Raw genomic sequence first — 16,954 nt, forward strand, 5'->3', positions numbered from 1 at the left:
GCATGCAATGACCGTTACAACGTTTCAAAATGACTTTTTCCTGCAAATATTTTAGTTGTGTTGTTTCAAATGCACTTTGTGTTATGGCTCTCAGTATGACAGCATAATAAAAATATTTAGTAATATATGAAAGAATAAAAAATATGTTAATCTTTGCTCCCAGTGAGCCACATGGAAAATGATCAAAAACAGACACAAATATATCACATGCGATTTTAAGATATATAAAAAATATATGTAAATTATTTCAAAGTCAGTTCTCATTGAGTCCCAGATTAATCAAGATAATAGAAGGAACATAAATATATTACATAGATGGACAGGTCATATGTCCATAGAAAAATATTGCAACTGTCTGCTCTTTTTGAGCCACATAAAAGAAATGAAAACAAAGAACATAATTATAAGTATGGACATGATATATAAACACAAACATTAGAGAAGTCACATGTATGAATATAATATGCATTTGAAAAAAAAAAGAAAAGTTTTTTAAATATTGTCTCCCATTGAGACGCATAGTCAAGACAGTACAAGAACATATTAATACTAAAATTGGACACTTAAATTGGTCACAACATAACACAAACATCAAACTTGGTGAACATCTGATTAGCTGTAGAAAATTGTACACAAATATTATGCCTAAGAACACAATAGTAACAAAATGATGGGTCTTGCACAACAATTTTTTCATTGTCTTTTATTTGGTGCAAGTATGTCCCATATTCAACAATACAAAAGGAAAGTAATAAATGTTTGTCACCTTCTTGCCCGTTGCAAGTAAAGAAGATGTCTCAAAATTTAATATTCAATAGTGACAATATAAATATAAAAACATTCTCTCAGAGATCTGGAACTTTTCCAGGGTCTGTAGGATGAGTGGTAGTTGCTATTTGACACACCCAGTAAAATCTTTGCTGATAACATGCTTTATGGAAAATGAGTAAGTAACTGTATTCAAACAGGGAAATGTGCTTAATCATGTTTATATGGTTTCAATTCAGTGATGTTTCTTAATCCAAATAACCTTCTTGATCTGGGAAAGATAAGTCTATACGCATTAGGATGTGGGCTTTCTTTTATTTCAAATGGACAAATGTCAATGTTTACTATAACATATGGACAACCTAGCTCAACATCTTTGTCTATTTCAGTATATTCAAACAATAGATCATTTTCAATTTCTTTAGTTCCTAAGTCTAATGTCTCTTACCTACACTTAGACACACCCCTCTCTGTTTGCAAAGCATTGAGAATTAAACATAAACCTTTGTTTTCATCTGTTCCTTTTAACACTGTGTTGTCACTTAACAACCTACTGTTTTCACCCCCTTTTTTATAAAGTCCACTACGGATTCTTGTCCACCATGTAGGATACAAGGTTGTACTTACCTTTGCTAATTCTTTCCAAAAGGCATCTTTGTTTATACCGTTTCCATAGTTGTTCCACAAAACTTCTAAAAACTTTTCCCCTTTATCTTGAAAACACACATTTACATTCCATCCCTTTATATTTTCTTTAATATTATTATTATTACCATTCTCATAGATTAGTGTTTCATAGTTCCCAATAGGCAATAGCTTGTCCTCAGATACACATCCCTAGTCTGCATTTCACTTACATTAACCTCATTATTACCCATGTTTGTCACATCACTTACCTTTACCTCATCATCACTTTTCAATTCTACAAATACTTTTATTTCTTCCTCCACACTCTCATCAATAACATCACTTGATTTAGGATCATTATTTAAATGTCCCTCTATTCCTTCTTCCTCCTCCTCCACAACAACCCCATCTTCAGTTTCCCCCCTATGTATCTGAATCTCAGCAATTGAGTCTTTGGCTCCATTAAACACTTCGTCATCCCCCTTCTTATCAAATAAACCCCCCAAAATAGATTCTATTTGTGGTGTGTCTGACTTGTTATTAACACCAGTATCTTTTTCAGCCCAACTATGGAACTCTGCAATACCTTCAACTTCTGCACTTTCACTAACCACCTGTGCTTGAACACTGTTTTCATTAACTGTATCACTTTTAATCATAGTATCCCAAAACCTTTTATTAAATTCTAATTTATTCATTCTAACAACATCAGTATTTTCATGGTACTTACTCTTTACATTGTATCCTCTCCTTTTCCAGTTTCGGTTATGTGTTGTCCTATCATAATATTGTCTAGCCCCAAAACTACGGACATCTAGTGGGACTGTCCACCGTTTCCCGGCTGGTTCCCTCGGTCTGTCCGTTTGTAGTTGTCGTTTTGTTCACTAGTTTCAGCAAGCCCCCTTCTATCTTGTTCTCTTCCCCAATACCTATTTCTATCATTCCTGTTATCTCTCCTCCGTCCTCCCTCCTGTGTATTGTTTCTGAAATCATTTTCATATCTCCTATCTCCCCTATTTGGAGCATTATTTCCAGAATTTTCAAAGTCTCTCCTCCCATAATAATCTCTATTTACATTCCTGTTCCACCACCCATACTGGTTGTTGCCAGAGCCAAAACTTTGGTTATTTTCTCTTTCCAAGGCCCTATCTAATCTATCTACAAATTTCAGGAACTCTTGCATTGAATCGTCTGGTCCATGGACCAATTCCCACTGCAGTCTCTCTGGTAACCTTCTTTTTAAAACATCAATTTGTGTCATAATATCAAAAGAGTTATTCAAGTGAGCAAGTTTTTTCAATTGATCTCTGCAAAATTTTTGCATTCCCCCCTACTTTCCCTCTATACACTGGTCCATTTAGAAATTCTGGCTTGTATGGATTGCGACCAAAATTTGCAAATAAACTTAGCTTCAAACTCTTCAAAAGTATTCCAAGAATCATTATTCTCATTTGCCCAGAATAGGGCCTCCCCTTCTAGAAGCCGTTTTACTAACTTAATTTTTATGTTATCTGACATTCCTACAACAAACATATCCTTACATTGGTGAATAAAGTCAATAGGGTGCAGATTTTCACCAGGAAAGCATTTCACTTGGATGTGCCCATAGATTGTATTTTGATTGTAAAACATTTGTTTTGACATCAATGCATCTTCCAATTGTGTATATTTAGTGTGTATATTTTCTACTTTTGTATCTACATTAGTGGTATACAGGTTGTATTCATGTTTAAGGTTTTCTGATGTTTTGTCTATTCTCTGATCTAATCTTTCAACTTCAGTATCTACTCTGTTGTAGATGACAGCAATGCTGTCTGTGTTAGCTTGTATGTTTTCATTTAAACTTTCAACTTTAACTTGAAATTCTTTTCTGAAGTGTATCAACTGTTCTCTAGTGTTCTTACTGAAGGTAGTTTTAATTTCCTCACACTTCTCATTGAGATGAGTACTTAATAGATCAAAATCCAAACTTAACTTATCCAGTCTATCTGTGTTTTCTTTAAGTTTCAAACTTACTTGTTCACTTGATTGTTTAAAATCCAAACGTACTTGGTCACTGGATTGTTTAAGTTGCGAGCTTATTTGAGTTGCAAACCCTGCTAGCCACTCTGTTAAGTTTAATTGTTCACCATCCCCTGGTTCAATTTTTACATTTCCTACGATCTCATCACTCTCAGGTAGAGACATGTTAACTATTAATTATTCTAAATGACAACAACAACAAAATACCTTGCTTTATGCTATGATGTCGTGATCGGTGTTCTTGTTGGCTTTCTTCACTTCTATTCGGTTTTATCGAAGCTGAAGTCTTGATTGATGAATTCCATTGACATAATCCAGATGTTAATCTTCCGAGCGATGTGATGATGGTTTTTGGTAGTCGCACAAACACAATTTATTTAATTTTGACATATTTTCACTGTTGCCACACTGCACAAATAAACTTTTTTGGAATGCTAAGCACTTACGAAATTTATCACTGCACTATTATCATCGATGCACTTAAAGATCCCGGACGAGCCCCCACTTTTGTAATGGTCGCCTGGTCATAGATATAGCTAATTGCTATAATCGCACTATTTCACTCCCATTTACGGAGCTTGTTAGTACTTGATGATAGGTTGGCGCCATTAAAATGCATTGTGTTGTAGTAATCGCTGCTACTTGCTGGATCGCTGCTGTCTCTCGATGCTGATGCTGGCTCTACATCTGGTTGTCTAGGGTTAAAAACATGAGGTCCCATGTTTTTTATGTGCTTTTGATGATAAAGAACGAGCGAAACCAACAAATATGTAAACTTCAAATATTTATTATTCTGGTGGCCATCTTAATTCCACTGTCCACCAAAGACCATGACTCAACACAAAGTAGTACTTCCGTTACATGTTCTTTGCATTGTTTATCCACCTCAAACAATAACACACAAACACACTTTACCAAAGTGACATTCCGACTGCCTTCCGACCCTTCTGGCAGCTTGTATTTATAACATTGTCAAAGAACTACTACAAAGAGATATAGTTTATAAGTCACATGTACATCTGTTATCATAATTTGTGCAGAAAAGTTATTAATTTGCATCGAGTGACATAATTTAACATGTTATTAAAATGACAGACAGATTTGTTGACTTGACAGAATAATTCTTTGTTACAAAAAAGCCGTTTTTTAGAAGTTTGTCAATTGACTTCTCTAATTTGCATAAATAAGTAAATAACATGAATTATTAAGAATTACATTGGTTTTCATCTAAAATAGGATTGATTTCGTGAATACTGAGTGAAAACGCTCCTAGTGAACAAATAGGTTTCACTGGGTGATTTTTATTTAAGGAGATCCAAAATACCTAAGTTGGCCACTATTTTTCGTACTTCATATTAATTATTTAAGATGAACTTAGTGTTTTTACATGATGACATTTGCTGTATCAGTGATCAAGTGATATAAACTTTTGTGTGGGTCAGTTACTCAGTATAATTTAATGGGTTGACTGTTTATGGAGACATGTTATGCAATCATTGTTAACATACACAATACCTTTGCTATAATCATAAATACTCGTTAAACTGGTTGAATTTGGAGGGTATCGCATACTTCGGAAAAGTAAAGCCTTTAATATGTTCCGTTAACACCTGGGTGGTAATAAGTTAGGAGGGGAATGCTCCTTTGTGGTCGGACTGTGGGACGTTTTGAGGTTTTGGGAGATTGGAATGATAACGCACAGGAGATTTGGCTTTTGTACAAGGTTGGGAGGATAATTACGGTCAGTAAAGGCTTCAGTGAGACCCTTGGTATATTCCAAGGGGGATTGCTTGTCACTGCGGATACAATAACCATGGCTGGCTAGGCTGTATCGAAGGGAATTCTTAGTATGGAATTGGTGGCAGCTGTTGAAGTAGAGTTATTGCTGGTGGCTAGTAGGTTTGACATGAACGGAGGTACTGATGATGTAGTCATCTTTTTGAGGTGAAGGTAGACTTCTAGGAAGCTGGATTGTTGGGCTGAATAGGACCAGGTGAAGCAAATGGAGGAATGTGGATAGTGTGTCCTCACCTTCTATCCATATAGCAAAGATGTCATCAGTAAATCTGAACCAGGTGAGGGGTTTAGTATTCTGGGTTTTTAGGAAGAATTCTTCTAGATGGCCCTTGAATAGGTTGGCATTGGATGGTGCTATGCGGGTGCCCACAGCCGTACTCCGTATTTGTTTGTAGGTAATGCCTTCAGAAAAGAAGTAATTGTGGGTGAGGATATAATTGGTCATGGCGACTAGGAAGGAGGTTGTTGGTTTGGAATCCATAGGGTGTTGAGAAAGGTGGTATTAAATTGCAGTAAGGTCATGGGTATTAGGAATGTTAGTGTACAGGGAAGTGGCATCGATAGTTAAAAGCAGGGCACCTGTGGTAAAGGGACAGGAACTGTGGAGTTGGTGGAGGAAACGGTTGGTACCTTTTATATAGGAGGGTATGTTCCGGGGAATAGGTTGATAGTGTTGGTCTGTGAGAGCCAAGATTCTCTCACTGGGGGGCACAGTAACTGGCCACAATGGGGTGTCCTGGGTGGTTATGTCTATGGACTTCAGGAAGCATGTTGAAGGTAGGGGTGTGGGGATTGGCAGGGGTAAGTAGAGATGGACTCTGGGAAGAGGTTCTGGGATGGGCGTAAGGATTTGAGTAGTGACTGGAGATCCTGCTGGATTACTGGAATGGAGCCACTATGGCAAGGATTGTAGGTGAAAGTATCTGACAGCTGGCAGAGTCGTTCCGCCAGGTAATGCTTGTGGTTGAAAACAATAGTGGTGGAGGCTTTGTCCGCAGGTAAAATTGTAAGGTCGGGATCAGTTTTTAGATGGTGACTGCAGTTCTTTCTGCTGATGTAAGGTTGGTTTGCATGTTGAGGGATTTGGGGAATGATGGTGAGGCAAGGTTCAAGGTTAAGAAATTCTGGAAAGTTAACAGAAGGTGGTTTGGGGGCAGTAGTGGTGGATCACGGTTGGATGGAGGAGTGAACTGGTGTAGGCTAGTTCAGTATTGGTCTTTGGTTGAGTCTGATTGGTAGGGTTGGTGATGGAAGAACTCAGCCAGCTGTCAGATACGTCCACCTACAAACCTTGCCATGGTGGCTCTATTCCAGTAATCCTGCAGGATCTCCAGTCACTACTCAAATCCTTAGGCCCATCTCGGAACCTCTCCCCGGAGTCATCCATTTCTACTCACCCCTACCACTCCCCATACTCCTACCTTGAGTTCATCAGTTTTTAAACTATTATGATAATTTGTCGGACTCAGGTGATGCAACATGCAAGTGACATTGGCATCGGAGACTGATACCTGCTTTCTTTCCTTTGCTGCAGTTACCTGTGTACCTTGTTCCCAAGTCGCATAGGAATTGTAACAAACACTGTTGTGCTATAGTTTTCATTAATTTTTAATTATCATGGTCAAAAACTTTGCCAGCTCATACTTCACCCTGACTTGCAATGTTTTATGTTAAATGTCTGTTACACCTTTAAGTACACTGATCATATTGAAAATTACAATACCATTAAATATTCTTTATTAACATTTGAAATGTATCCCACATTGTTCAGTAGTGATACAAGAAATTATTAAAGTGTAGAGCATAGAAACAACATTGCAAAACCAAAAACAGTATATACTGATACTGCAGTGGTGCAATAAATTTTCTTAGCTGCTCTGATGAATTCTTACCATTAATTACAATAGGAAACAACAGCATGAGTTGTAAAATGCAGAAGAGACAAAAGAACAATTTGTCTGTGCTACAGGGGTTGATAATATGCTGTGCCAAAAATGCTACTTACTATACAGTTGTGTGTTGTTATTAGTGACTTAGAGACAAATGATATTTTTGGTGATAAGTGTGTCGACAATATTTTAAATTGTTAAAAATCAGTGCCCACTTTACAAAATAATGTATTTGTCAAAAGTCAATTTACTTGATGTAACTCCTGAAATTCCCCTGTCCCATTTCTTCTTGCAATTATGTCTGGGTGTGCAGCCATATCCTGTCAACATTCTGCACGATATTTTGACCAAGAGACATCCGGCCATCTTCAGAGCCCAGTTGCATTCACAGTATGTATAGAAAATCTGGCACATGCGAAAAGTGCTGGTGTCTCTTGGCACATGCGGACGTCGATGACCTGTGGGACAGACGGTGATGACGTATGGGACAGCTGAGTTGTGCATGCTGCCTTCAGTGGTGGAAGTGAGAGATGATCTGATCGTTAATTGTCAAATGACCGCATCAACTCCACTGTGACTGGCTAATTTTAATGATAGGATTCCAGTTTTTATCTAGTGGAAAGCCGTTGTCACGATTTATAGGATTTATCGGCGAGACTGATTTCCGCTGATTCTTTGATAACTATGTCGCAGAAATTGGAAACTGATGTTGAGTGTCCCATGGAAATACAGTGTTCTGCTACTGCTGATTTTTAACAGTTGCCGAAGATGGGTTTATCTTTCATGTTCTGTACAATGCTCCTGGGCAGTTAGTGTTGTCTGGTGTTTATATACAGCAACACACTCGCAGGGAATTTTGAAAATGCACACTTTCTTCAGTTGTAAGTCTTCTTTAATGAAGCCAACCAGAGCCAAGCCCTTCACTGGTGGACGGGAGATGACCTTGATGGAAGGAAACAGTTGATTTATGATCAGTGTCTTTACTGCATTGCTTCTTATTTTAATAGTTGTTCATAGCCTAACGAGAAGCAATGCACTGAGGACATTGATAACTGTAAATGTGTCTTCTAAAATAGGCAGAGTTCTTAGGAAAAATAAAATCAAGGTCATCTTATTTCCAGTAGCAAAAAGGTTGGCTCTGGTCGGATCTGTTCAAGACAACTTAAGTAAAGAGCGGGCATTTACAAAATTCCATGAGAGTGTGGTGCTGAGTATATATAGCCAGATGACTCAAATTGTTCAGGAGTGTTGTACAGAAAAGAAAGATACACCTGTCTTTGGCAACCATTTAAGATCACAGAACACTGTATTTCCATGGGACATTCTATGGAATAAAATAGAACAAAATTTTAGCTCCCGTTTCCAGATTTTGGGATTTGGTAATCAAATAATCAGTGGAAACCAGTCTTGCTGATAATCTTATAAATTGTGACAATGGCTTTCAACTGGATAAAAATTGGAATCCTATAAATTAAATTATCCAGTCACATAATTGACAGTGTAATTTGATACTTAATGATTAGATCATTTCTCCCTTCCACCACTGAGGGCAGCACACACAACTCAACTGACCTACACATGTAATCACCCGACACATGTGCCGAAAGACACCAGCACTTTTCGCATGCGCAAGATTCAGCATAAATACCGTTGAATGCACCTGGACTCTTCAACAGTTGCCTACTAACGTGAAGATGGCCAGACACATCAGGGCCAAAATATTATGGCAGAATGTAGGTGGCCCCTGGCGTACAGGAAAGTTATTGAAGACCAATGTACTCATTCATGGGTAATGAAGTTTTCTTATCAAGCTTATACATTGTGTTTCACCAGAAAATTTGGATAAGTGTCTATGAAATATCATTCCAAGTTACAGCCATTTTTGTTTGCTGGATAGCTGTAACCTATGTATCCATACCACAAGCTATCGCCATCCATTAAAAAATCTTTACCGAGGATTTTTATTGATATAGCTCTTACACTATTAGACAAGGAGTGTGTTGCCAAGGAGGTTAGACACTGAGAAGAAATTTCTAAGGAATCTGTATCTGGCTAAACAAATTGCGCTAGTATTGTAATCAAAGTCCACAATGGTTTTTGCAGTGATTGACACAGAAACTGAAAAGAAAAAATAAGTCTTCTGTAATGTACAAACACCATAATTTGGACATGTGCCTCTGTTTGCATCTGAGATGTATTAATTTTTGGCAATTTTTACTGTTGGCACATCGGTACAGTGTTAAACAGTTACATAGTTTGATTCTGTAAGTTTATTCACTTACTTGCTATACCCTTCCCGAATGTGCTTAAGTTTAATTATTTGTATAATTATAAAATTGACCTTTCTGGTAAAGCCTGAATTGGTCTTAGCCAACAATGTTCTCTGTTGGGGGTAACCCAGTATCCTAGAAGTGTAACAGTGGTTGGAAATATAACAGTGGATCGATGAATAATGGGTAGCTACTCAAATTCATCTTGGATAAAAACCAACAGTCCTGTGTATATTGTTTCTCATTTATCTATTCCTATAACCATACCACTTTCTGGTCCCAGTTCACTGTCTTTTGTATCTCTGTTTCTCATTAATCTGTAATTTATCTCTCATCCCTTTTCTGAAACTTGATTTTTTTTTTCAACTGTGCTTCTCCTACTTTAATGACCTTAAGTTTAGAGTGAGATCCAAATTGTCGACAGTCTGTGATGAATAATGAATTTGGCAGAACACAACATTAAGACGAAGCTCTTACGTGGTTGATACCCTGAAGAGATTTTGCAAGTGAATTTTTTTTGCGAAAGTCCCACATTCACCTTCAAGAAAATGTTTTATTTGCATTATTATTTATTTTTTGCATAAAGGCACTTAATGGTTTCAAATTGGTTTGGTTTGTTACAGAAATGGATAAAAGAAAATAAAGTTCTGCAAATTGTCCTGAGGGACTCACTCCATCAACCACAGTATGTTGAGAAATTAGAAAAAATTTTAAGGTTTGTTATCAAAGAGAGAGCATTAACTTTAGAAGATCTCGACAATGTGTGGGCTGCACAAGCTGGGAAACATGAGGCTATAGTTAAAAACGTTCATGATCTCCTTGCCAAGTTAGCATGGGACTTTTCTCCGGAGCAACTGGATCACCTTTTTGTCTGTTTCCAGGTAAGTATTGTGGAGACAAATTATCCTCATGTGAAATATATAGACTCATAATACTGAACTATATTTTTTAGGTTGAGTGTATATTATAGTTAGATTACTCACCATTACATAAATTTTCTAGTCTAGCTGGACGAATGCTAACAAGAAGCAGCGAGAGAAACTGCTGGAGTTAATTCGGCGTCTTGCTGAAGATGATAAGGATGGTGTTATGGCACATAAGGTAATTAGCTAGCTATGTGTCTATTTAAAGTTATTTTAAAGAGGTCATTTTTGTCATTATGACTAGTCGTGAAGTATTGAATATATAAACATCATATAAGCTATATTTTTTGGAGAGAAACTAACTTCCTGTCAGTCTCCTCAATTAATTAAAATTTTTTATTCTTGCTAGTGCTGTAATAAAACTTACAATTGTTTGAATCTAGTGTCGCTCATTGCATTTGTTTGTCATGCTTCAACTGCCACTCACTGTACCATGCAGAAATTCATAAATGTCATATCTTCCACAACATCACAGCATTTCATGTAGGCTAAACCAAAGAAAATGCTACACTAGAGAACAACGTAAGTGTTATGGTATTTGTGCTTTAATGGTGTACTTTCGACTGTTCAGAACCATTGTTGGTTCCATATTTCTGCATGATGTTTAGATGGCCAGCCCACTATTCTTATTCAGTTGCTGTAAGCTGTTTTATATGTAGTAGATGCTTGGACTAACACTATGCTGTACATACTTCAATGAATCCATCACATAACTATGCTGTTACAGATACCTGTTGCGCATAGTGCAGTCTCTGAAAATTCTTACATCCTAGACTGTTAATAGCAATTCGTCTACACTGCTATGTCTTTGCTAAATGACACATATGGCAATAAAAAAATAGTTATTAAATATAACTAAGGAAGCAGAAAAGGAATGAGGATGGTGTCGACCACTTGTACCATTGGGAATTGACCAGTATTCAGTCTGTGTGGACTGGGAAAATTTGAATTGGGGCAACTTTCAGCTCCTATGGAAGCTCCTTTATAGTGTCTGCCTGCTTAGCTGGGTGGTAACATGCTTGCCTCCCAAGCACTGGGCCCAGGTTCGATTCCCGGCCAGATTGGAGATTTTCTCCACTCATGGACTGGGTATTGTGTTGTCCTCATCATCGGCCACAAGTTGCCCATAGTGGCGCCGACTGAACTAAGACTTGAACTTGGTGGCCGAACCCAAATGGGACCTCTCGGCCAACAATGCCACATGATCATTTCATTTATTTATTTATTTTTTCATTACATTTTTCTTTTGTAGTGACACTGCAGAACACCACACTTTTTAAATCATTACCGTATTTACTCGAATCTAAGCCGCACTCGAATCTAAGCCGCACCTGAAAAATGAGACTCGAAATAAAGGAAAAAAAATTTCCCAAATCTAAGCCGCACCTGTAATTTTAGACTCTAAATTCAAGGGGGGAGAATAGTTTTAGGCCGCACCTCCAAATCGAAACAAAGTTGGTCCATTGTAATATGAGACACAATTTAGTTCGAATGAATGACGATACAGCTACAGTAGTTTGGTTCGAGTCGTAAGCATAGCAGTTAAGCTTTACCAGGTAGCCATTGCTATGCGTCAGGCGCTCCGTCCGTATTTATTCGGGTACCCTTCCTTTTTCACGTGCTTCGTCTGGTTTGAATCGATTGCTTAGTTTGCTTCGATCTGATAATTGCCGTTTTCTTTGTTATAGGTGTTTACGTCACTCGTAAGCTGAAAATGCATTACTGTACTGTGTCATGCATTGTTAGTTGCATTCTGATAGTGCGTGTTTACGACCTGTCACGGCTCGCGGCATGGCTTGCTTTTGTGCGCGCTACCGCCGTTTAAAAAAAAAAGAGGAATCGTCTCATTAGCAAAACAATGGCAAGAGACTGCTATTTGTTGTTACTTACACTGCTGCTTTCTTTGATAATGATCAACAAGAACCAAATAATAGACTGCATATGATAGAACATGTTCTGAACGAGAGTTAGGTGAAAATTTTTCTCCGTTTGAAAATCTTCGCGGCCGCTTCTTTAGTACATCAAATTCTGCACAGAAATTAGTCGTCTTAGGTTTAAAAATCTAGTCAGTTGCCGTGCTTCATTTCTGACTGTATCACTATTAGGCAAAGAATAATACGAATATAAACATGACACGATACGTATATTCTGCCGCGTTTGCTGTTGTCTCACTCTAGTTTCGTAGTTTATTAGGCAGACAGGATTTAAATGAGATAGCAGCAAACATGAAAAATACGTGGCACAATGTTTATATTCGTATTCTTATGGTGAAGAATATCACTGCATGTGATTTACATTTCATCAGGTTCCTATTAGCAACCATCTCTTCTCACAGAAAGGAAAAAATTGAGAACGTGGAGTTGGCCATATTGACAAACATCCCAAACAGTCTTACCAGTCGGATTTTCGTAGAACATTGAAATTCTGCTACATTCGAAGATGAGCAATACGGAATTTGTATTTACTTCGTTGGACAATGTATGAAAATGCAGTGGTCGAAACTCGGGGCAGAGAAAAAAAGCTCGGCTTGCCCCCCCCCCCCCCCCTCCCCCCCCCTCCTTCTGGCGCAGAGGTTTTGGCGCCAGTATTTATCTTTGTGCCTACAAAGCTTGCCTTTGTAGCGCTACATATATTCGACGGCAGAAGTTAGTTGTGGCGGCACCTACCAACATTTTTCAGAACCTCCGCTTGCTTTGCACTCGATTCTAAGCCGCAGCCGGTTTTTTGGATTACAAAAAGCGAAAAAAAAGTGCGGCTTAGATTCGAGTAAATACGGTAGTTATGCTGCCCACATGATTTGCTCCTGCATTTGCACCTTTCCAAGAAAATGCTTATTGTAAGTGATTAATCTCATATTTGAATAGACAAATATTATTAGAAGGACCTTACCATGTGAAATGATGATGACCAGAAGCAGTATTTTAATCATTGTGTGCTATTCTTTTTTTTTTCCAGGTGCTCACACTGTTTTGGAATTTGGCACATTCTGACGATGTGCCAACAGAAATTATGGACCAAGCACTGACAGCTCATGTTAAAATTTTAGATTATAGTTGTTCACAAGAGAGAGATGCACAGAAAACGGTGTGGCTGGACAAATGTGTTGAAGAGCTGAAAACAGGGGACAAGTGGGCATTGCCTGCATTGAAGCAGATAAGAGAAATTTGCTGTCTGTATGAACCATCACCAAATATGAATCACAGTCAGCGTGGCCATCACATGTACTATCGGTAAGTGCTTACTTTGTCGTTCAAAAGCCTTCTATTGAACTGGCTGTGTTCCCTGACTCATGTCTCTGAACTTTCCATCTGTGGTTCTAGATTTGTGAATTTTTGGGCTTATTAATGTCAGTTTTAAATTATTTATTCCCATCTGCCTCTGAATATTTAAAACAATTTGCAATATCTGAGATACGTGTGGGAGATGTGTTTCGAAGTTTTACTTCTCCGAGAAAGTAGTATTTTGGGATTTTGAGAGCAATCTTTGATATAACACATTCATTGATTACAGTGTATCCCACTAGAATTTCCTTCCCGCTCTCCCCTCCCCTCCCCTCCCCTTTCTGCTACATATTCCCTATCTAAGTAAAGAATCCTATGATGGTAGGCATAAAACATAATCCAAAATTGTACTAAATGCTTTAATTGAAAATTATTTTGAGCAATTAGTTCAGAAGCGTGTGTGTAAAATTCAAATGGTTGCAATTAACATACTGCACATAGTGCAAATAGTGTCTCATGACAGATGAGGCAGTTAGTGACTACAAGGTCCTTGTAGTGAAAATGAATACCATAACATCCAAATCCACTAAAAGTAAACGTAAAGTATCTCTCTCTAAAAAAGAAGATCAAATTTCACTTAATGCATTTCTAAAAAGACACTATTTCTTCTATACTAATTATGTAAGTGTCGTGCCGGTCAGATATGGCTCAAATTCAAAGAAACAGTGTTGATAACTATCGAGAGTTTTCTATCAAGTAAATTGAGATACTGAACAGATCCCTCATGGTACACAAAACAGGTCATGACATTATTGCAGAAGCAATGAAAAAAGTATGCCAGATTGACAAGTACACCAAATCTCAAAGGTTGCTGACATTTACAGATGCTCAAAACTTAGTTTGGACTCCAGTCTGAGATGCTTCCAATAGTTTTCACAACAAACGCTGTCTCGAAATATGGCAGAAAATAGAGAGAGATTCTGGTCATATGTAAAGAAAATGGCAAGACACAGTGTAATACCTTCACCGAGGCTTAACTGGCAATGACTCCTTGATAGGCTGTTGACCAGTGCTACCCTCAACACCCATTGGTTATGATTATTCAGGATCTCCTCAATGACCTCCACCATGCTGGATGAACGGTCATCTTGCGATCCCAGGGAATGAACATGCTGACTGGTTGGCCAAGGTGGCTACCAGGATGCTGACTTTGGGGTTGGGGGTTCCAGAATTGGACCTTCAGTTGAATCTACACCGACAGTTGTTGGAGTCTTGGAATGCGGTTTGGTGTGCCCTAGTTTCTCTGAATAAACTGCAAACCATAAAGGAGACCACAGAATGTGGCAGTCCTCCCATCGTGCTTCTCATAAAGAATCTGCTACCTTCAGTCAGCTTCGCATTGGCCACACTTGGCTTCTTAAAACAGGAGGCTTTGGATTCATGTTCACTAACCATTTCAAGCTTCACAAGAACCAGCATCTGATCTGCCCGATCATAAATAGCATAGGGAGTGCCCACCACAAGTTAGCTAGACATTTACAAAGTAAACTCAAGGAATTTTTTTTTACTTTTGATAGTAATTTTTCCTTTAAGGGTAGACAAGATCTGATTAGTAAAATGAAAGTGGTCAAACGCACTCCTAGTACTAGATTGTAATTCTGTGATGATACAAGCCTGTACATGAACATCCCAATTGACGTGACACTTGAAATAATTGGAAAGAACTTATTACTGTATAAAAATTTATCTGAGAGGCAAATTACAGAACTGATAAGTTTTTTAAAGGTAATGCTCAAGTACAGTTATTTTGCTTTTAACCGTAAATTGTATGTTCAATCCTTTGGCCTTGCGATGGCTAATCTCTTAGCTGGCATCATCACTGACATTTTCATTAACTCCCTTGAAGATGGCTTTTTCAAGACAGTCAGAATTAGTGAGTAAAATACAGTTTTATGCACGGTATGTAGACGACCTAATTTTTGCATTTGATGGAACTGATCAAGAATTAGATTTGTTATTTAACACCTTTAACGGCTTCCACAAGAAGATTAAATTCACAAAAGAAATTCAAAATGAGAATGGTGACCTAAATTTCCTTGATCTGAAATTACACATACAGAATGGCAGTGTCAGTTTCAATGTTCATAGTAAGACAATATACTCTGATAATATTCCATCACGTTCTTCCCACCCTCAGGCTCGTAAAGTTGCATTTTTCCACTCAGCAGTAAATTGTGCTTTAACAACATCTCTTTTTCCATACAATTTTCAGAAAGAAAGTAATTTAAGACTATTGCTAGCAATAATGGTTAAAAACAAGACTTAGTTGACCAAATACTTAGCAAAAAAGGGCAAATAAAAAAATTTCAACACTAGGTGACAAACTGAAGAGTAATGATGAGGGAAATGGCAAGTCTGTTTCGATAACATTTCTAGGTAATGTGTCCTACAGGATTAGCCGTCTTCTGATTAGAAAATATGGCTGTAAAGTTACTTTCCCTATGAACAGTAGTGTGAAGAAAAATTCAGTACATACATTAAAAATTGAATAAGATTCTTGTCACTAATTCAGGTGTCTATAAAATTGTCTGTAAAGATTGCCCTAGATATTATAAAGGGCAGATGGATAGAGCTATAGCAAGATATAAGGAGCACCCGTTGTGCAAGAAAGAGGGATATGTGCATAATTCTTCATTTGACGAACACTTACTTATTTCAGGCCCTTCTCCAAGGAAATTAGAAGAAACCATAGCTTTACTTAAGGAAATAAAAGGCTGGAATTAAATTTATTAGAACAACTTGAAATTCATAAACATCTTGCTAAGCGAGACAGTAAAATTTTGAACTATCAGTTGCAGCTCACTGCTCATGGTCACGTAATACCTATATACAATCTGACAATATCAAGGAACATGCTGTTTTCCTCAAAATATATTTTTCTACTATTGAGCTCCTGACATTTCATATCACTGGGTTCCATTTTTTGTGGCCTTATCAACACACGGTGATACAGTTTATATACCAAAAAATGGTATTGGTGGTATTGGTACAGTTTAATAGAAGATTCTATATTTAAAAAGAAAGATGATGAGACTTACCAAACAAAAGCGCTGGCAGGTCGATAGACACACAAACAAACACAAACATACACACACACTTCTAGCTTTCGCAACCAACGGTTGCCTCGTCAGGAAAGAGGGAAGGAGAAGGAAAGACAAAAGGATGTGGGTTTTAAGGGAGAGGGTAAGGAGTCATTCCAATCCCGGGAGCGGAAAGACTTACCTTAGGGGGAAAAAAGGACAGGTATACACTCGCACACAGACACATATCCATCCGCATATACACAGACACAAGCAGACATTTTCATTTTGAAAATGTCTGCTTGTGTCTGTGTATATGCGGATGGATATGTGTCTGTGTGCGAGTGTATACCTGTC

The 16,954-nt window shown here is 37.8% G+C and overlaps 1 protein-coding gene across 1 annotated transcript in view; it reads left to right on the forward strand.

The window, feature by feature from the left end:
* The window catches only part of LOC126163053 (probable ubiquitin carboxyl-terminal hydrolase FAF-X), a 331,505-nt gene that overhangs the window by 95,841 nt on the left and 218,710 nt on the right, over window positions 1-16,954 (forward strand). The window contains exons 9-11 of the mRNA XM_049919945.1: window positions 9,997-10,254; window positions 10,376-10,474; window positions 13,252-13,526. Coding sequence (XP_049775902.1) covers window positions 9,997-10,254; window positions 10,376-10,474; window positions 13,252-13,526 — 632 coding nt within the window. The remainder of the gene's footprint in view (window positions 1-9,996; window positions 10,255-10,375; window positions 10,475-13,251; window positions 13,527-16,954) is intronic.

The sequence above is a fragment of the Schistocerca cancellata genome, chromosome 2 (assembly GCF_023864275.1).
Source record: "Schistocerca cancellata isolate TAMUIC-IGC-003103 chromosome 2, iqSchCanc2.1, whole genome shotgun sequence".
NCBI lineage: Eukaryota > Metazoa > Arthropoda > Insecta > Orthoptera > Acrididae > Schistocerca > Schistocerca cancellata.